Genomic DNA, 22,980 nt, shown 5'->3' with positions numbered 1-22,980 from the left:
CTCAAATGGTAAACAGGAATAGCACATGAAACTTCCTGGCAGATTAAAACTGTGTGCCCGACCGAGACTCGAACTCGGGACCTTTGCCTTTCACGGGCAAGTGCTCTACCAACTGAGCTACCGAAGCACGACTCACGCCCGGTACTCACAGCTTTACTTCTGCCAGTACCTCGTCTCCTACCTTCCAAACTTTACAGAAGCTCTCCTGCGAACCTTGCAGAACTAGCACTCCTATAAGAAAGGATATTGCGGAGACATGGCTTAGCCACAGCCTGGGGGATGTTTCCAGAATGAGATTTTCACTCTGCAGCGGAGTGCTAGTTCTGCAAAGTTTGCAGGAGAGCTTCTGTAAAGTTTGGAAGGTAGGAGACGAGGTACTGGCAGAAGTAAAGCTGTGAGTACCGGGCGTGAGTCGTGCTTCGGTAGCTCAGTTGGTAGAGCACTTGCCCGCGAAAGGCAAAGGTCCCGAGTTCGAGTCTCGGTCGGGCACACAGTTTTAATCTGCCACGAAGTTTCATATCAGCGCACACTCCGCTGCAGAGTGAAAATCTCATTCTGGAAACATCCCCCAGGCTGTGGCTAAGCCATGTCTCCGCAATATCCTTTCTTCCGGAGTGCTACTTCTGCAAGGTTCGCAGGAGAGCTTCTGTAAAGTTTGGAAGGTAGGAGACGAGGTACTGGCAGAAGTAAAGCTGTGAGTACCGGGCGTGAGTCGTGCTTCGGTAGCTCAGTTGGTGGAGCACATGCCCGCGAAAGGCAAAGGTCCCGAGTTCGAGTCTCGGTCGGGCACACAGTTTTAATCTGCCAGGAAGTTTCATATCAGCGCACACTCCGCTGCAGAGTGAAAATCTCATTCAAGAATAGGACAACTGGGAAAACAGAGCTGAAGGAGGGCTCTGGTTTACTCTGCCACAAAGGATATGTATGAAATGAATTGAATGCACTGGAAAAAAATCAAAGGGTAAATGTCGATTAAATCAAGCAAGATGCACTAACAACAAGAAATATTAGTGAAAACTGATCAGAGATGTTGAACCTGCAAATGTACAAATCCCTGCCCATCAGTTCTTTCACTTCATTTCAATAATCTAGCGACAACTAAGTTTGCATGAGGCTCAAGAGTGCATAATGGTTAAGATGATTGCTCCCAACAAGCAATAAATCTGGGATCGAGGCCTGACACAGCACAAATTTTCAATTGTCACTACAAGTTCAATACAATGCAGATTCAGTACATCGCATTGATCGCACTGATTTGATTTCATGTCTTAGCATTTCACTTATCTTCAATTCTCTAACTCCACCTACAAACATACTCGACAAGTCCCAGTTTCTCTTATCTTCCTGGTACTTATGCGAATTGTACATGGATGGCAGTAGGATCATTTTGCAGTCAGATTCAAATAAGAGTTATCTACATTTTCTCTACAAAGTTCCCCAAAAAGATCATCATCATCCCTCTAAGAGATTCTCATTTGAGTTGCCAAAGCATCTCTGCAACACCTGCAAGATGATCAAACCTTCTGGTAACAAATATAGCACCCCACCTCTTTATCACTTCGATGTCTTCCTTTAATCCAACCGGTATTCTATATGTGGTCTCCTTTACAGATGAACCATACTTTCCTAAATTTCACCCAATAAGCCAAAGCTGACCATTCACCTTTCCTACTACTGCCCTTATGCACTCGTTCCACTTCCTACCGAGCGAGGTGGCGCAGTGGTTAGCACACTGGACTCGCATTCGGGAGGACGACGATTCAATCCCGTCTCCGGCCATCCTGATTTAGGTTTTCCGTGATTTCCCTAAATCACTTCAGGCAAATGCCGGGATGGTTCCTTTGAAAGGGCACGGCCGACTTCCTTCCCCATCCTTCCCTCATCCGAGCTTGCACTCCGTCTCTAATGACCTCGTTGTCGACGGGACGTTAAACACTAATCTCCTCCTCCTCCTCCACTTCCTATCACTTTGAATCATTACGTCTAGATATTTAACCTACAGGCACTCAACTGTGATACTTTCCATATAGTACAGTGTGATCAGCAAATAGTTGCAGAATGGTACTCTCACTATCAGTCACTCCTTTTTTGTACATAGAGAACAAGTGAGGTCTTTTTACACTTCCCTGGGCCACACCTGATGATACCCTACTCGACTTCAAGGGCAACCTACTAGGTTATATTACCTAAAAAGTCTTTAAGCCACTCATTCTGGGAAACTAGTCTGTATGCTTGTACCTCCATTAACAGTACACAGTGAGCCACCATATGCTTTCCAAAAATCTAGGAATACAGAATCTGCCTGTTTCCCTTCATTCATGGTTTGCAGGGTGAGTTGGTTGGTTGGTTGGTTGGTTGGTTGGTTCCTTGATAGGGGGTGGGGATGGAGGTGGCTTGGGGGACCGAACAATGAGGTTATGAGTCCCACGATCTGAGGTGACAGAAACTAAGGGAGGAACAACACAAACAGCACAGTCCAGTCAATGGGAAAGGAAAACAGGCAAACAAAGAGACAAAAGGAATGCCAGGATGGCAGGAAGATTAAAAAGAACAGGAGAGGGAGAAGGGCATTAGCAGGAGGCTCCCCAAAAGTGCACAAGTGCTACACATGATGGACCTATCCTGAGCCCTACACCATATTGTATCATGATTGTGACACAACTGGGACAATACTACAGGAAAAAGATACAACAAAAGGGGAAACAAAATGGCACAGAAGACCAGACTAAACATTGGGATGGAGGGGGGGGGGGGGGGGGGACGGACCTGATTGGCATGGATGCAAGGCTAAAGGATTCTCAACCAACACCAAAGGTAACCAAGGGACTTCAATTCTGGAAGGAAATTCAGGTACTTAAATCTGGGAGGACACAACATGTTCACAAATAAAACAGAACAGTTGTAACCATGTGAGGGTCATTCACTGACAACCACATTAAGAAAGGGGGAGGGAATTTTAGTGTGAAGGGCCACAAGGCAGGGGCAGTCCAACAAACTATGGATCACTGTAAGGGAGGCCCTGCAACTACAAAAGGGGGGGGGGGGGGGTTAGTTCACTATGAGTAAAAATATGGATCAACCAGATAAGACCAGGGGGAAGATGGAAGAGGATGGTAGATTACTGCAAAGAGAGGCAGAGGGAATAGCACCATGTGGTGGGAGTCCACTTGATGGCACAAAGTTTATTACATAGGGGGTGGCTCCCAAGAGTCAGCCCATAACTGAGCAAACTGGAATTTGATGTGAAGCCACAAATCCATACCTGGAATGGTCACAGAGAACAGGGGGTAGGTGGCTGCCACCACAGCTCAACCATTGGCAAGCTCATTACCTGGGATACCCACTTGGCCAGGAAACCAAAGTAAATCAACCAAACAAGCAGCACAGCCAAGATTGGCAAGAAGGTTGTGGATGGCAAAGACCAACGTGTGCCAGCAAAAACAACAGGCAACAAGCTGAAAGCTACTGATTGTGTCCGTACATAACAAAAATCTGGGTGAGGGCGGACTATTAAATAAAGGAGAGGGTTCGATAGACTGCCATTTGTTTCATGGTAAATACTCCACACATGGCAGGCAACAGACAGTGTTTCCTGCCAACAGAAAATGTGAAGGCATATTCCAAGTGATCACTTGATTTAGAAGCACAAGTGTTAAAAATAATAGCATCCTGAAACTCCCATAAAGACAGAAGCGAGGTGGAGTCCAACCAATATATCCACCTGATGGCAGGCAACGGGCAGGCAACATCCCAAAGCTGCAAAAATTAGAATAGGAGTGGTGAACAGCGGAAGAGTGGTTAGCGATAGCATTGGAAACCAGGAGCTGGGAGCACCAAACCAAAGGGGAGTGAGCCTGAAGACCCCGTTCATGAATGTAAACAAGATGTGATGGTGCCAAGCCATGTCATGGACCTTATGAAGATCGGAGAAAACTGCGAAAAGATGGCGGTGCTGAGAAAAGGTCTCCTAAACTATGATTTCCAATCAAAGTAGATGATTGAAGGAATACTGTGCCTCCCAAAAGCTGTACTGGTAAGAAGACAAAAGGTCCCGAGATTCAAGGATCCAAATGAGCAGATGAGCCACTATCTATTCCAGTAACTTGCAGGGGACATTGGTCAGAATGATCGGCTGGTAACTATTGTGGGATGACAGATCCTCACCGGAATTAAAGACAGGACCCACAATATTGACCTTCCACTGAGAGAGGAAAACACATTACAGCCAAATATGATTCAACATCCAGAGAAAATACTGTTGTTGTAGAAGACTGAGGTTCTGAAGCAAATGGTTATGGATGGAATCAGGGCCAGTGGCTGAATTATGCAAAGAGAAGAGGGCCAGAAACAGCTTCCACTCAGTAAAATGTTTATGGTAAGATTCCATCTCACACGGGTAAAACATAGGTGAGAAACTTCAGCCTGCTGTTTCTGGTGGAGGAAGGCAGCTGGATAGAAGGCTGATGCCAATACTGTTTCAAAATGGATTGCAAGTTGCTCTGCATTAACCAATGCATCCACACGAAGGCCAACCAGAAGTCCAAGGCCTCGGATGGAAGACTGTCATTGGCAACCTAAGAGCATATGGAGCATAGACCACACCTGTGATGTAGGGACAGAAGAACCTACGGAGGAGACAAAGCATTCCCAACACACCCACTTGCTCTGTTTGATTATGTAATGTGCTTTGGGATGAAGACATTTATAGGTAATATGTCTGGCGGATGACGCGTGCCATTTAAGGCATTGCAAGGCCCAATGGCAATCATGGATGGCAATGGCAATGGTCATGCTCCATCATGGGACCACCCAATAGTGAAAGGGGCCCGTCAAGTAGGGAACAACAATGTCGGTGGCATTAATAACTGTATCGGACATGTCACAAATGACTTCATCAATAAAACCTGACAAAGAGGGGATAAATACATTCTGGGAGGTATATAGAGGCCAGTCAGAGTCATTGAAAGCCCAGCACAGTAACCTGGCCATTGGGAGGCAGGAAGAGAAAGAAACAATCAATGAGAAGTAGTCACTATCGCAGAGGTCATTGTACTGCAACCAGTGAAATGAAGGGGGAAGAGGAGAGGAAATGAACAAAGGATCTATGGCAGAGAAAGTGCCGTAAGCAGTACTGAAATGGGTTAAAGGCACCATCATTAAGAAGGCACAGGTCATGTCCACAAGAAAATGGTCTAGCAAGAGACTCCAACTAGATGAACTGCACCACAAGGGTTGATGGAGATTAAAATCTCCAAGGAGGAGGAAGGGAGGTGGTAGTTGCTGATGGAGGCGGCCTGTCACAAGGGAGGTAGAGATTGCGAACAGTGATTGTAGAGTCCAAGTGGACCCGAAAAACAGCTTTCAGTTTGAGGGAAAGGGGGGGGGGGGGTCCCTGTACTACCAATGTCCATAAAGACCAATGTGCAGATACCAACAGAAGCCCTCGAAGGGTTGACCTGGTTCAAACAGAAAGCATGGAACCCATGAAGCATTGGTGAGTAATCAGCATGAAAATGAAATTCCTGGAGAACAACACAAGCTTCAGACTCAAAGGAAACAAAGGATTACAATTTTGGAAGGTAACAGCAGTACCCATTACAATTCCATTGAATAAACATGGAAGGTGGGTCCACATGGGAGGCAAACAGGCTGAAACTGGTCACACTGTGAGGTCACTATCTGTCACCAACATGGTTGGGGTGACATACATAAACTAGTGGTCTGACTCAAATTGCAAAAGGGGAGTCAGTATCCTCTTCTGTTCACGTGGGCAGGGCCCAGAGAGTGAGTGAGTAAGTGTGTGTGTGTGTGTGTGTGTGTGTGTGTGTGTGTGTGTGTGTGTGTGAGTGAATGAGTGAGTGAGAGAGACAGAGAGAGAGAGAGAGAGAGAGAGAAGGCTTCAGTTAGCTCTGGAACTGAGAGAGTGTGGATGATCTTGGGGAAAATGGATTGTGTGTTTCAAAGCTGGCTCCTGTCAGCAGACCTCTGGTCAAGAAGATGCTGGGGGCAGGGTTCCCGGGAGAGGGGCCCCTAATCACTGGCAGGCGCTGAAGAAGGGAGACACTTCTCTAACTAGGTAGGGAAGCAGCATATGGGGGAGGGGGGGGGGGGGGGGGAAGGAGGGAGAGATGGCGGGGGGGGGGGGGGGGGGGGGGCAAGGGACGTAATGCGTAATGGAAGCAAAGTGAGATGTCACAGACACAAGGCGTCGACAGTCATATTTCTGTCGAGCCTGAGTGTAGGATGAACCATTAAAGGATTTACACTCCTGTATCTTCTTCTCCTAATTATGAACTGAACAATATGGTGACCATGGATAGTGATGATTATGACAATCAATGTGCATGGGCAGCAAAAAACATGGGCTTCCCTCATGGAGGGGGGGGGGGGGGGCTCCACTTTCACCACATCGAGGGTCCACTGTACAGTGGGAAGACATGTGCCTGAAATGCAAGCAATAGAAACTCCTCATGGATGGCAGGATGTATGGCTTCACATCACACTGACGACACACAAACTTTACCTTTTTCCAATGGTACCCCCTCAAACGCCAGACTAATGGCACTGTTCTCAATGCAATTGTCCTCACGCCCTTTCTGAACATGCTGAACAAAATGAACACCCTGCTGTCCCGGATTGGCCCAGAATTCCTAATCAGTTTGAAGGATGAGATTACTATGAAAAATGACTTCCTGAACCATATTGAAAGACTGGTGAGGAGTAATTGTCACCAGGTGGTTGCCTAGACGGTCACAGGTGCAAAGCAATGCAAACTGTACAACAAAAGAAATTCTGATAAACAGCAAAACCAACCATATCTTACTCAGAGAGTCCACTTCACCAAACTTGTCTTCAGTATTTCCCACAAAAAATAATGGCTTGATGGTGGTGAAAGTGTCACATCAGTCCATGTGGAAACCTGGTAATATGGAAAGGGTTTCACACCAAGCCAGCAAGTCTGGCCCCCCCTCCAAGAGTGTAGCCAGAGGAAGCAAGGCCGTTGGGTTATAAGAAGAAGCATTAAAAAAATCCATTGCCAACTAAAGAGATGGCCACTGAGGAAAGGCCAGCTTGAAGCTTAGTGCATTTCATACGTAAAGTATCTGCCCTGATACCTCCAATCCAATCAACAGCTCTTCCCATGGGTGCCACCCAGGCACAGCAAGGGCCATCTGGCATGGCAGCCATTGCCAGGAAATCCAATGGTCCACAATGACAAGCAACCACTCCTAGGCATACATGGGGAGGTATCAGCTCAGGTATCAGAAGTGTGAGCTCTCTGTTGTCAGGTGCTCAACCACACAGACTGGCTGCTGTGCTGTCTATCTACTGTTAAAGGAAAGAATGTTGTAGAGGAAAAAATGAAAGAAGCAGTAAGGGCTCATGCTAAAGTGGAGGTCAAATCCCAAAGGGGGACCAAAACTGCTGAAGAGGAAAGATGAAAATGAGAAAGCAAGAGGAACAGAAACCATAAGGAATGTCAGGTACAAGGAGGACAGCCAGGCCGATGTAAACAAGGACTCAAGGACTCACAGAGATGGAAAGGACATCCTGTGTCTGCCATGCATGAACTCACGAAAGAGCTGTAAGTCCCTATGGGACAGCGCAATTAGTACATTTCATACTCCTACATAAGAGGTCAAGGTCCTGCAGGATCCACAGCAGTGATGAGTTGTGAGAATCCTGCTCAGCTATAGGCACTATTTTTTATGTATTATATTACTTTTAGTAAGATGTGACGGTAAATGGCCAATTTTCATTTCACTACCGTATTTACTCGAGTCTAAGCCGCACTCGAATCTAAGCCGCACCTGATAAATGAGACTCGAAATCAAGGAAAAAAAATTTTCCCGAATCTAAGCCACACCTGAAATTTGAGCCTCGAAATTCCAAGGGAGAGAAAAGTTTTAGTCCGCACATCCAAATCGAAACAAAGTTGGTCCACTGTAATATGAGACACAATTTAGGTCGAATGAATGACGATACAGCTACAATAGTTTGGTTCGAGTCTTAAGCTTAGCAGTTAAGCTTTACCATGTAGCCATTGCTATGCGTCAGGTGCTCCGTCCGTATTTTTACGGGTACCATTCCTTTTTCACGTGCTTCGTCTGGTTTGAATTGATTGCTTATTTTTCTTTGATCTGGTAAGTGCCGTTCTCTTTGTTATAGATGTTTACGTCACTCTAAGCTGAAAATGCATAAACTGTGTCATGCATTGTTTGTCGCATTCAGATAGTGAGTGTTTACGACCTGTCGCCGCTCGCGGCATGGCTTGCTTTTGTGCACGCTACAGCCGCTTAAAAAAAAAAAGAGAGAGAGAGGAATCGTCTCATTAGCGAAACAATGGCAAGAGACTGCTTGCTGCTAGCTATTTGCTATTACTTACACTGCTGCTTTCTTTCATAATGATCAACAAGAACCAAATAATAGACTGCGTATGATAGAAGATGTTCTGAACGAGAATTTAGCGAAAATTTTTCTCCGGTTGAAAATCTTTGCAGACGCCTCTTTAGTACCTAGTACATTACATTCTGCACAGAAATTAGTCATCTTAGATTTAAAAATCTTGTCAATTGCCGTGCATCATTTCTGACTGTATCACTATTAGGCATAAGAGCAATACGAATACAAACATGACATGATATGTATATTATTCCGCGTTTGCTGTTGTCTCACTCTAGTTTTGTAGTTTATTAGGTAGACAGCATTTAAATGAGATAACAGCAAACACGAAAGAATACATGGCAAAATGTTTATATTCATACGGTATTATTCTTATGGTGAAAAGAATACTGCATGTGATTCACAATTCATAAAAGCTCTTATTAGCAACGATCTCTTGTCACAAGTAGGAAAAAATTCAGAACGTAGAGTTGGCCATATTGACAAACATCCCAAACAATCTTGCCAGTCGGATTTTCGTAGTACATTGAAATGCTGCTACATTCGAAGATGAACAATACGGAATTTGTATTTACTTCGTTGGATAATGTATGAAAATGCAGTGGTCGAAACTCGGGGGCGGTGAAAAAAAGCTCATCTTCCACCTTTTTTTTATTTTAAATTTACTGACGCAGAGGTTTTGTCACCAGTATTTATCTTTGTGCCTGCAAAGCATGCCAGTGTAGCGCTACATAATTTGATGGCAGAAGTTATTTGAGGCGGCACCTACCAACATTTTTCAGAACTTCCGCTTACTTTGCACTCGATTCTAAGCCGCAGGCGGGTTTTTGGATTACAAAAACCGGAAAAAAAGTGCGGCTTAGATTCGAGTAAATATGGTAATTTATGAATTTACACATTCTATGCACTTTGACTGTTACAGCGTTATCTGATAAACTCATAAATATTAGTAAGGGCACTAAAATTACTTATAATGGTATATATAGCAGGGAAAAATGACTGCTTAGACAAGTAGTTAAATGTCATCTCTTGTTCTGTAACTGTACCCCATAAGAATATTGCTAACCCACAGAGCTAGCTATACAGTGACATCTGAAGACAGTCAGATAATGGAAGAGAGTGCTGTTAAATTCTAAGTCATTCTGAGCCAGTTATCCATTCTCATCTAGGCCCTGGTAGGATGGATGTGTTCCCATTTAAGTTAAGAAAAACCAGACAAGTGCAAGTGGAGTTTGCACCCTGAGGGTTCTGTCATCATCATCTTCGTTCCCGCTCTACCCAACATATGGTCGGGTTGGGGTATCAATGGTACTTCGCCACTTTACTCAGTCTTTCCACCACTCTTCTTCCACAATTTGGTTCCATAGCAGGTTTCTCCTCCTTAAACTCAACTTTATTGTATCAGTCCATCTTGTTCTCAGTCTTCCTCTTGGCCTCTTGCCCTCAATCTTGAACTCCACCCTTTTTCTTGGTATTCTTCCCTCTCCCATCCTCTTCACATGCCAAAACCATTTTAATCTATTATTTTCAATTTTTTTAGTCAACTTCTCCACTCCAATTTTCTTCCTAACATCTTCATTTTTCACTCTGTCTCTCCACGTCTTCCCTAGCATACTTCTCAGAAACTAATTTCTGTCCCCATTAAAACACTTCCCAAATATTTAAAGTTGTCTGCTATTTCAATATCCCATACAAAACGCTAAAAAATTTAATTACAGTGAGTAGCTTTCAGACTTTTGGGAGCATTCTGTTTGTCCAACTGTTTGGTTAGTGACCTATGTCTTTTCCTGCTACAGTATGTCAAAAAATGATTTTTGTCTAGTTTTGTTAACAATGAGAAGCAAACAATCCCTGCCGATAATACTGTGGCGCAAGTATGTTATAATGCACAACAGACCATAGAAGAACAGAAGATGCATAAAAAAAACTTGGGGTCAATTTATAATACAGAAAATTTAGTTTAATGAAGTAAAATTATAATGAATTATTCTTAAAACGTTCAAAAATACAATTTCATGACAATGATCTATTGTTTACTGTGATTTTAAAATACTGTCCATAAATGACATAAAATTAGTGCAAGAGTCCTTAATCATTGTTACTAATCAATGTAATTGCCCATCTTCATCATTAATTTTTATTTTTGTACCCTTAACAGCTAAACACATTATCAGAATAAGTCAGATTAGAATTAGAAAAATGAAAAGTAGTATTTCTAGATGTATGACAATAATAAATACAGTACACAAGTTCTCACAGAATATAATTTGTTTAGGAATAAAAGGGACAACTCACTGAATAGCAGAAGCACTGGGTCATTGACAAATATACACAAAACAGAATGAAAACTGTGCTTGCTTTCTGACCTACATTGTGCTGGCTAGACATGACTGTCAATGACTGAATGCTTCTGCTATTTGGTGAGTGGTCCCATAGAGTCCTAAATTATTTACAGTATTACAACAATACATGTACAAGATGTAATGGAAACATACCATGTCCAAAGTCTCAGTATACTTTATCTTGTCAGTTCTCATGTGCACTTGTAGCATTGGATAGTGATGTTTAGTGAGGCAGTCTACCTTGAATAAAATTTTGGCCTTTAGATGGCATTGAATGTTAATTTTTCTAAAAATGTACAAAACCTGCAATGCCTTCATCATGATAACCAACTGCAGTTCTGGCCTGAAACCTGCATGATTACTTCCTGCTTTTATCTTCTAAATTTACCTTATTTCAGTCTTAACCAACAAAACTTCACTTCTTTCTTTCACTGATGTGGCATCCGCAGCATTAGTTTCAATTTCAATAACTGCATATTTGCACATTTATTGCCACCTAATGATCACTGACAATTATTTAAGCTAGACTATCTTGATACACAGCATTAGTCTATGTACATGTGTCCAGGAGAACTTTGAAGATAAAGTGTGTCAAGCTCTTAAATATGGTACGTTTTTATTTTATCCTATGTATGCTTTACTGTGATATTTGTATAAATATTACTTCTCATTTTCCTATTTCTAATCTGACTGAGACTATGATGTACAATGAGAGTGGGTCCACAGTTGTGATGAATTATGTAAATGATTTAATACCACCTGCAGTTGTCAATTTTCCTTTATGGGTTGTACAGTTGTACAATTCTGGTCTTACACCATTATCGAGTATCTGCATTTTAGGTCAGAGGCACCACCATTGCTTCTAGCCTTGGACAGTGTATGAGTTGCACGTCCCTCATGTTTGCGTCGTTAAATATTCAGTACCACATTTGTCCAAGTTCCAGCTGAACAGGTTTGAATGATGCAAAAGTGCCTTTAGCTGCTCATAATTAGTATCTTTACAATTTCCACAGGCTACAGTTTCCTGACTTAACACCTACACAATACATTTTATAGCTTGTGAAAATTGTTAGGGTACAGAAAAAAGAAACTGTTCACCTACAATAAAACACAGTAATTATGAGCAATTGAAGCCTTTCAGCTGGCACTTCAAAAGATACTGAATATTTAACCAGTGAAACTAAAAACATGCAACAAATGCACTGTTTAGGACTGGGAGTAATGTTGGTACCAGATACCTAAAATACTGATCCTTGATAATGATCTATGACTGAAATTGTATAATTGTACAACCAATAAACGAAAAATTATAGATTCAGGTGGTACTAAATGATTTAAACTGACAGATTTTGATGATGGCTGTAGCCGAAACATGTTAAGGTGTATAATCTCTTAAAAATAAAAATAGCAACCAAGACAGATAATCATCATAATTTTAAAAATAGTGACATCAAGTGCATGCAATTCCACACATTATTTTCAATTTAGATACGCAACAAATATCCTTCCTTCATAAAATCATACAGTGTGACTGCAGAGCTGCTGAAAGTGTGGGATTCATGGCAAGTATCCTACGGATAAATTGCCTCCAACTTTTATATATGAAATCTGCATGTCAACTGAAATATACTAGATACATATAAATTACCAAAAAGTGAGCTAATTTTCTTGCACAAAAATGTCATTCTCTTTTTGAATTCACATTTTCACTAGTTAAAAGTTGTTATGTATGTAAGAAGTTTTAAACCAAAATAAATAATATATGTACATCAACAGTAAATATACTCCTAAGGAAAATTTAAAACAGAGGAGTGTATTTCCCATCGCACCTTCTCCTTGGAACCACAATGAGAAAGGGATGTCTGACACACATGGCAGTAATATAAAGTGGGGTCATGCAATGGCTCACTAGTGAAGAAGCTTTTTATGCTTCATTCATGGATCCATCAGAAGTTTGAAGCATCAGATTAAATCTAACTAACTTATGCTGGGATTTAACACTATCCTTGCTTCTGATGAATAAATTAACATAATTGTTTCAAAAACATAATTACAATATAATAGTATTTAATTAATTTATAACTAAGCAACCAAGCACTATGTCACAGCCAGTAAAGAGTAAAGCTATAAATTTAAAGGCAGCACAGCAGTTTGGATAATATGGCTGGCAGCTAGGTGAAGGGTGAAACTCACGTGTCATCAGGCGTGAGGTGAACAGGCTCATCGGTGAATTCTGGAGGAAAATTGGCCAGGTCTCGGTCCGACTCGAGGCGAGGTTTGTACGGGGGAGCCACTTGCTTCTGCTCAAGCTGCGGACCAACAAGATGCATGGCTACACTACGCAAGGCAAACTATCTACTTAGGAGCCAGGCCACAGGCAGAAGGGGTCAAAACAGCTCTTAGCTATTGGCTGCTTTCTAAAGCTCACTACATTCTGGAATGATCGTGCCCTGAACACTGGTGCACCATCCACCATCACTGATCTCTTCAACAAAGTTCTTAGCGTGCAAAATTTTTCTGTACAGTAATCTATCCCAGTTTGTTTACTTCCTTTTCAAACATCTTCCTTGGTCTAGGTACTTTCTCAAGGATACAGTATTTTATGGCACCCACTTACTTTCTCAAGAATATAGTATTTTATGGTACCTAGGATTCTCAACACTGTTACTTACTAGGCAGTAAACTTTTGTATAGCAGGAAACTCTTGCAGTCATTCTTTCGGAGCAACAAAAAGTTTCCAAAATACTGTAAACTATCTTCAAAAGACAATTTAGTTTTAAAACTATAAATAATATATGGGCTATTCATGTTTCGATAAAACTTTGCAGCAATAAACTTTGACATTGGAAGTGAATCACAATGAACATTATGTCGCCCCCACCTGCCCCCCTTCCACTCTTACTTAAACTTACTCCCCTTACTTTCACTTTTTCTTTCCTGTTCTTCTTCCCATCACAAAATCATAATTATGATATTAAATCAAGAAAGACGTGGCAAAATGGAATTTATCCGTGCAGTCTGTTCAATGGTGCATGTTTATGTTTCTAACAGGTACTTCGGAACTTTCTATTTCCATTAGAGATGTACTTGATTTTTCTGTTGTAATCACTGAGCCACATGTTACAAATAGGGTTATACAAATAAAATACACAAAGCTTAGTGTTCGTTAAGATTTAAAATAAAAGCAGATTTTTTTTTAAAGAAATGGCTTTTTGTTTAACCTTTTCTGTCTGTAAACTTTGTTGCAGCTGAGGCACCAATGTAATAACATACAAAAGAATTTTTTTAAGTGTCCTAAGATTCTTGTGAGGTGAATGGTGCAGCGTGTAGGGGCACTAAAGGGGACAGGACTCAAACTGTAGCTTGGCTCACTTACGGGTCATCCGGGGTCAACTGGACCGGCTCCAGCGTGAACTGGGGATCAAAATTATCCAGGTCCAGCTCAGATTCCAAAGTAGGGCAGAAAGGGGGAGGGATTTGTTTCTGGTTCAGCTGCAAGAAAAGGAATACTCACCAATGATGAAAAAAAAGACAATGTTCCACAGGTATTGAGTAACATCAACTGACAAGTACACCAAAGGCTTAAGGTAAAAGTGAAAACAGATTTGCACAATCACATTCAGTATCATGTGGAACAAATTTCAGATCAGCAGCAAGAAAAAATTCAACCCAAATATTTGCATTTTTAGTTTCAGAAGAAACGTTCTCTGTCACTGAACTAAAATAACAGGCACATAACAGACACACCAAACAGGAGACTTCCACCTATAAGACCCAAGTCATTCATATATGGGTGAGATGACACTTCATACAAATGCCACATTTTCTGCTACACTATGTGATCAAAAGTATCCGGACACCCCCCAAAAAATACATTTTTCATTTTAGATGCAATTGTGCTGCCACTTACTGCCAGGTACTCCATATCAGCAACCTCAGAAGTTGTTAAACATTGTAAGAGAGCAGAATGAGGCACTCCATGGAACTCAAGGACTTCGAACATGGTCAAGTGACTGGGTGTCAGTTGTGTCATATGTCTGTATGCGAGATTTACACACTCTTAAACATCCGTAGGTCCACTGTTTCCACTGTGACAGTGAAGTGGAAATGTACAGCACAAAAGCGTATGGGCTGACCTCATCTGTTGACTGACAGAGACCACTGACATTTGAAGAGGGTCGTAATGTGTAATAGGCAGACATCTATCCAGACCATCACAGAGGAATTCCAAACTGCATCAGGATCCACGGCAAGTACTATGACAGTTACACAGGAAGTGAGAAAACTTGGATTTCATGGTTGAGCCGCTGCTCATAAGACGCACATCACACCGGTAAATGCCAAATGATGCATCATTTGTTGTAAGGGTGTAAACATTGGATGTGGAAAAATAGTAGAAAAATATTGTGTGGAGTGACAAATCCCGGTATACAATGTGGTGATCCGATGGCGATGGCAGGGTGTGGGTATGGCAAATACCCGGCAAACATCATCTGCCAGCGTGTGCAGTGCCAACAATAAAATTTGGAGACTGTGGTGTTATGGTATGGTCATGTTTTTCATGGAGGGGGCTTGCACCCCTTGTTATTTTGCATGGCCTACTTTGATGTTTTAACCACCTTCTTGCTTCCCATTGTTGAAGAGAAAATTGGCAATGGCGATTGCATCTTTCGACATGATCAAGCACCCGTTTATAATGCACAGCCTGCAGCAGAGTGGTTACATGACAATAACATCCCTGTAATGGACTGGCCTGCACAGAGTCCTGACCCAAATCCTATAGAACACCTGTGGGATGTTTTGGAATGCCAAATTTGTGCCAGGCCTCACTGATTGACATCGATGCCTCTCCTCAGTGCAGCACTCCATGAAGAATGGACTGCCATTCCCCAAGAAACCTTCCAGCACCTGACTGAACATATGCCTGCGAGGCTAAGGGTGGGTCAACACCATACTGAATTCCAGCATTACTGATGGAGGGCGCCACAAACTTGTAAGTCACTTTCAGCCAGGTATCCAGATACCTTTGATCACATAGAGAGAGAGAGAGAGAGAGAGAGAGAGAGAGAGAGAGAGAGAGTGAGAGAGTGTGAGAGTGTGAGAGTGTGTGTGTGTGTGTGTGTGTGTGTGTGTGTGTGTGTGTGTCCATAGTTGAAAGGTAGGTAAAACATATTTTTTTGCTCCACAAACATTCTGAGCCCTGTGTGTTTTCATTTGTCTATTTATGATGTACAAGTGACCTAAAATCTTCACTGCTAAATGCCCAACTTTTTGTCACTACCCATGGTTATATGAAGAAAAGTATTTTCATGTATCTTTCTTCATACAAAATTACTGAACATTTAGCAGCACCTTCTATTCCAAAAATGAATCTATGTTGAGTTAATAAGCCTCCCCCCCCCCCTCTCCCCCTCCCCCTCCATCTCCTTTCCCACCTGTTTGTGTGTGTGTGTGTGTGTGTGTGTGTGTGTGTGTGTGTGTGTGTGTGTGTTTTCTATTCTGGATTTTTGGGCAAAGTGAACAATTTTTTTTCATTTAATATATTCCCATAATGTTCATAATGAATGGCAAGCTACCATCAATATCTATCAACGCTATGTACCAAATTATTCTTTCAAGAATCTGACAGCTACTCACATGATGCCGCTGTATATCAAATACTGCAAATTTACACCAGGATGAGTTACCATTTCTGTACAAAGTGTTAATTTTCTGTTGGTACCGTATTCACAGCTATGATAACATCTGTTTCTGTATTATACTGTACCATGTGTAGACAGCACAATTACTGTCTGTTTACTTTATAAGAGACTTGTGGTGTTCGGAAACATGCCAAGGCCTCAGACATAATTTTCTGTTGAATGTTTTGTCTCCTGTTCAGGAAGCACAGGAACCATTGAGATGAGAGTTTAAAATCTCCACTGAAACTGAATCATTTAGAAGATGGCTACTGGAGAAATTACTGTCCTTACAATGAAACAAATAGAATGTGGCACTCTAGATGTTATGGACAAAAAGAAATAGTTAAACGAAAGTTTTCCTTTAGTTCTAAAAACTCATTACTGACTGGAGTAACAGATGTTTAAGATATCAATACCTACATTCTGTAGCCTTTGCAAGTCAGAGCATGAATACACCCCACTCTGGGCAATGAGTGCACTTGCCAGCTTGAGTTGCCTCTATGCTCTGATACTCCCAGGAATAGAACAGGGAGGGCAGGAGGGTGTGGATGCGTCTGTGTGGCAACCGACATCCACGACTGCTGAACAAAATACCACTCTCTGGCAAAGGTCGATAGGCTGCAATGCAGCACTGCTAACAGCCTCAGCCAACCTATGGTTATGGTTAATCATGTTGATCACAGCATGGCACTGCTATTGTGTGGATGGAACAGCCAACATAAAAGCAGAAATACAGAATCCTAACGATAGAGACTGTGAGGATGGAATCCAATTTGATGTGTTCCCTTTACTGCAACTTTGCTGAACCCATACATAACTACACAAAGAGATGCCCATCAAAACATGCTTGTTCATTGTGATTTTAGTGGTCGCCCGAGAGAGGGGTTGTATAGTGTCAATAGTGGTTGCTCCTGTGACAGATTATGCTTTGGTTCAGTGGTCACCCAAGCAACAGATTGTGTAGTGCAATAGTGGTCACTCGTGAGATGGGACATGTCAGTGAGTCCAGTGGTCACCAAAGTGACGGACAGTTTACAGTGTTTTTCAGTGATCACTCCTGTGGCAAGCCCTGTATAGTAATTTAAGTGGTCACCACTGTGATGGGTGTTTCATGACACTATGATCATTTCTGTACCAACAGTGTGAACAGTAAATGTTAATTTACTGAGCAATTGTGGCTTTTGTGTGTCAATACATGTCTCTTATACTTCCTACGTACATTATTCCAAAGTAGTAATCATTCACTGTGTAGTCAGGGTGCTGAATAGTAGGTAAGCACATAAACTAGAATGACCACATCCTTTAAATTTAGTCAATCTCCCTGTCTGCCACATATCAGCAATTTATAAAAGGGCAATTGTATAAATCTAGATCCATTGCTGTTGCTCTGGCAACAACCAATTTCTTTTTTAATTCAAAATGAATTTAGAACTAAAAAAGACTGTTCAGTAACTGAAGTTAATAAGAAAAATGTTAAAATAAATTTTAAAGTAAAGGATGTTCTTATTCACATCACAGTATCCATGGATTCACATCTGCTTCTGAACTAGTTCTCCGAAGAAGGTCTTTCAACTTATTTGTGATATACGGTGTTTCATGTTAAGCAGTATTATAATATTTATCAAATCAATACTAAGTGAAATGATATAAAACCAAAGTCATTACAATGAAAATAACTTTTACTCATCCAAAACAGTTTAGCACAAACATAAAAAATTAATTGAGTTACTGGTGCTGTAAACAGAAATACATGAAGAAAAAGCGCACGACTAGAGTACATGTTTATTTTTATTACTAATGTCTTCACACACACACACACACACACACACACACACACACACACACAGAGAGAGAGAGAGAGAGAGAGAGAGAGAGAGAGAGAGAGAGAGAGAGAGAGAGAGAGATCGCAATCCACTCTGGATGTGCTTAAATATTGGAGTCGGGTTTGTGCTGATTGCGAAATAGTGGCATAGCTCAAATATTAGTTTCCATAGGCAATATTAAATGTAAAGTCTCAAGTAAAAATAAAATGAAAATTAGTAGCTAGCAGCAGGCAACAGGTGGAGAAGCCTGGAGGAGTGGGGAGATAGCACACACAGCGATCCCATTAACTTTACTCTCACAATTTCATGTACTAGAGTCTTAATCTAATTACAATTTGTGTTAGCTTCATGTCATTAACCATTCAAGGTGTGTCAATAATATAGTGATAGGATAATACTGAGAAAGTTTGCGAAAAATAGATGAATGATGAATTTATCTGTTGTACTTCCCATGGAAGAATCTTATTTTCTAAATCTAACTAGCCCATTGGTAAGTAATTACTATTCACATGGAAATGAAGTATACATAGCATTTTACTAGTGGTATGGGCATTTAAAGAGTAATGCATCATTAATAATCTAATGAATTGCCATTAACAATGTAACATTTTGCTAAAACCAATATTTTTACAAGAAAGTCAATGGAGAATATTTCAGGTTCATAAGGGAACTTCAGAAACTGCTTATCTGGATAACTATTATATGCATTAAATCAAAATTACTGAAGTTTTACAGTGCCTATACATTGTTACAACATTTATTACACTTACCAATTCCCACTCTATGCTTTTGAAGAATGGATGATTTGCAATATCCATGAAACCTGTTTCTCGATGACAGCCTAATCTGTCAGCCGGGTTTTTATTTAGGAAACCTTTGAGCACAGATGCAGCTTTCACAGAAAGTGAGCGAGGTATACGAATCGTCTTCTCCAAGATAACTGGAAATACACAAATTCAATAAGCTTATTTAAAAAGAGACTATTTCTTTAGCTGAACAATGAGTACTCTCACTTTCATAAACTATTAGTAGTAAACACGACAGAAATGCACTGAAACTTACATATGCCATTTACCTCTTATCAGTTTGGAGATACAGTATACTTGATAATTCAGGGACCAAAAAGGAAGGAAATTCTGAAACAAACTGCTTCTACATACAGCAAAAATTAGCTCTACAATCATGCTGTTCCAAACAGCTGATGAATCAATGGAACAAAAAGTTTAAAAAACTGTTCCACACAAGAACATGGTCATAAACTAATTGCTGATTTATGAGCCTGCCCTGTATCTTCCCTTTGTTTTTCTTTCTCATATTCTGGATTCTAAATATTTATGCTCCATTGTTTCCTCACTATTTCTCCTGCAACTCATGAAACTGCCCCCAATCTACTCCCTTGCTGCCAGCCACCTCCCATGCACAACCTAAATGCTCAATGTAAGTAAGGGTTCTTGAGCTCCTCCTTTAATGCTCCACTGCCTCCCTCTATCCTACTCTACTTCCACATTTCCAGCCCCTCCCCAGGTAAGACTGATACTCAACCAAGTTACAATGCCCATCAAGGGGGGAAGACCAGGCTGACTGACGAATGGTTTATTTATTTATACAATCATGTCAGAATCATCATGACTATGACTATGATAGTGAGAGGGTGAGAAAATGTTGCCCACAAGTTAACCAATTTATTGCCTTCTTTTTTCCACCTGCCTGTCTGTTGCTCAGTGCTTCTTCTGATTGTGGTGAATAGTAATTACTTTTATAAACATAATTATGCAGTAATACAATGAATCAATAATGCTTTTCTTCTTTCATAAATTAATATAATTTATTTATGGAGACCTGATTATGTGAATACAATTTTCTCAGTGCTGTAAAAATACTGAACTGCAGCACACAATAACCTGTGCCACAAAAGGATTTTCTGGGCAATCTTCACAGTTCTTTGTGATATTATCTGTTAAGTGGTCAAATATTGTAGAGAAGAATGGCAAAATGAATTTTGTGCCAGAACATCCACACTTACTCTATTTTTACAGTCATTAGTCAAATAACAGCATCATACACTGATCAGTCAGAACATTATGACCACCTACCTAATAGCCAGTATGTCCACCTTTGGTACAGATAACAGTGGCAACATGTCATGACACAGAAGCAATGAGGCCTGAATAGGTGACTGAAGGGAGTGGGAACCACATCTGCACACACAAGTCACGTAATGCCCATAAATTCTGGGGAGCGTGTTGGTGAGCTCTGATGCCATATTCAATCACATCCCAAGTTCAGATCTGGTGAGCTGGGTGGCCAGCACATCAACTGTAACTCAACACTGTGTTCCTCAAACCACTTCATCTCACCCCTGGCCTTGTGACATGGTGCATTATCTTGATGAAAAATGCCACTGCTGTCGGGAAACATGATCATCTCATGAAGGGATGTACGTGATCTGCAACCAATGTACGATACTCTTTGGCTGTCATGGTGCCTTGCACAAGCTCCACTGGACCCATGGATGCCCACGTGAATGCTTCCCAGAGAATAATGGAGCCACCATCACTTGTCTCCATCCCACAGTACAGGCGTCAAGGATGTGTTCCCCTGGAAGACAACAGATTTGCACCTTCCCATCAGCATGATGAAGAAGGTATCAGGATTAATCAGACCATGCAATTATCTGTCACTGCACCAACATTCAGTGCGGATGGTTATGAGCCCATTTCATTTGTAGTTGCTCATGCAATTTTAACAGTGGCTCTTGCATGGGTTGGCAGCTGTAGATACCCTTCGTTGGGAGTGCTTGGTGCACTGTGTGTTCACACGCACTTCTACTCTGCCCAGCATTAAAGTCTGATGTTAGTTCCGCCACAGTTTGCCACTTGTCCTGTTTTACCGGTCTGACCAGCCTACAATATTTGACACCTGTAAGGAGAGGTGGCCACCCAACCCCAAGACGGTTGGATGTGATCTCATCTTTGTTTCGCCAGGTGTTGAAGACGCCACAGCACTCCTCAAATGCCCAAAAAGTTGTGCAGGTTCTGAAATACTCATGCCTAGCCTCTGGGCCACCACAAACTGCTCTCGGTCAAACTCAGATTGTGCGCCTTCCCCATTCATTCTACACAAAGACAACATGCATCACATGTGTGTCTAACTAGCAGTCATTCCTCACCAAGTGACATTGCTATCATCTGAATGGGTTTATACTGATAGTAGGTCAGTGGTCATAATGTTCTGTCTGATCAGTGTATTTATACAATGCCAACTGGTTGTATTTTTTTTCTCATACACGATCAATCGAAATACAGACAACAACAAATTTTTGTGCGTAGCAAAGCCTAAAATCATCTGTTGTGTTAAATCTAACTAACAGTGGAGAAGTATTACTGACTCTAAGAACAAGACGTACTACTAAATTAATAACAACACATCATTCAAATACATTGCAAAGTCACATAAGACTTTAAAAACTACCAGAGCCTTCTGTTGCAGACAGTAACTTGCTGGTGAAATGAGTACAGCACTGAAATGTACTGCTGAGCAGTTACAACAAACAGATCTCACCTTGGAAAAGGTAATCTTCAGTATTCTGATCTGGATTCTCAGATGCACCAGCAATATCAAACGGACTTCTACCAGCTAACATCTCATAAAGCAGGACTCCAAGTGCCCACCAATCAACACTGTGAAAATAACATCACTGTTAAAATAACATTCAATGTTAATTATGTTTTTTAGGACTGTTCTTGCTATTTAATGGCATTAGAGCTGGGTGTTTAGTATTACTCACTCTTTGATTTGCATCACATAACATTGTAATTTAGTTTCTTTAATTGAGTGTTTTTAGAACTGCCAATTCCACATTAACTGTGCTTCTGAACCAACCAACCCTTTCATTTTATTAAAAATAAGTGTATTACCTAAGTTATAATAAAATATTAAAGCTGGTATTATAATTGCATTATTTTTCTCTATTTTATGCACATAATTCATTTCACAGCTGCTGATATACATTTGTAATGTTATTACACTGCTGTTTCAACTTCTTATGGTAACTGTAGACGTCTCTGACTTGTTGACCATCATAATAAAACATTCTATCAAATATAAATATTGAGATCAATATAAGGAACTCTAAAAACTGGCACTATTACAATGTGCATTCTCTAAAATGCCCCATCCATATTTCACTTACAGCTTCCACACTGACTTACTCAAAGATTTATATCAATATTTCCGTATGTATCTTAGGAGCAGAAACAGGCATCTTTAGTTCTTTTTTGGTATACAAATATGCCTCAGCTCACTCTCTTCTTTACAACAGATTGAATAACTAATAGCAGTTAATTCTAGAAAATTTAAAATTCATTTTATAAAACTGAGACACCCGTTAAATTCACAATTTCAACCTACACTCCATATACTATAATTAATTGCTCTAGTTTTAAGTTTAGCATGCTTGTATGCTTCGATGGCCTCAATCGGTTCTATGGCCGTATGTTATCTAAGCACAGTCAGCATGCCAAGTCACATTTTGTTATTTACTTATCTGATGCTGTTTACTGTACAATTTCCCTTTAAATGTGATCCTAACATCTCTTTCTCAACATGGATTCTAGGGGACAATTCCCCTTCAGCTACACATTTTGGAACACTCTGCACCTACTGACCTGTCCAAAAAGAAACTGTTTAGAACACAACAATATCACTGTAATGCGTAGAAATATTCAAATA

The 22,980-nt window shown here is 40.9% G+C and overlaps 1 protein-coding gene and 1 non-coding gene across 5 annotated transcripts in view; both read right to left on the bottom strand.

The window, feature by feature from the left end:
- The window catches only part of LOC124593138 (atypical protein kinase C), a 760,580-nt gene that overhangs the window by 143,091 nt on the left and 594,509 nt on the right, over positions 1-22,980 (bottom strand). For 3 of the 4 annotated variants that reach the window (XM_047131901.1, XM_047131903.1, XM_047131904.1), the window contains 3 exons: positions 21,811-21,929; positions 19,020-19,189; positions 12,939-13,054 (listed from right to left, as the gene is read on the bottom strand). In XM_047131901.1, coding sequence (XP_046987857.1) covers positions 12,939-13,054; positions 19,020-19,189; positions 21,811-21,929 — 405 coding nt within the window. Of the gene's footprint in view, positions 1-12,938; positions 13,055-14,121; positions 14,238-19,019; positions 19,190-21,810; positions 21,930-22,980 lie in introns of all 4 variants that reach the window. The other variant, XM_047131902.1, reaches the window with a different exon arrangement.
- On the bottom strand, positions 54-128 carry Trnas-uga. The gene has a single exon. It is a non-coding gene; the product is annotated as a tRNA-Ser (tRNA).

Source organism: Schistocerca americana, chromosome 2, assembly GCF_021461395.2.
Source record: "Schistocerca americana isolate TAMUIC-IGC-003095 chromosome 2, iqSchAmer2.1, whole genome shotgun sequence".
NCBI lineage: Eukaryota > Metazoa > Arthropoda > Insecta > Orthoptera > Acrididae > Schistocerca > Schistocerca americana.
Note: the sequence above shows the minus strand (reverse complement) of the source record. Positions and strands in the feature narration are given on the sequence as shown.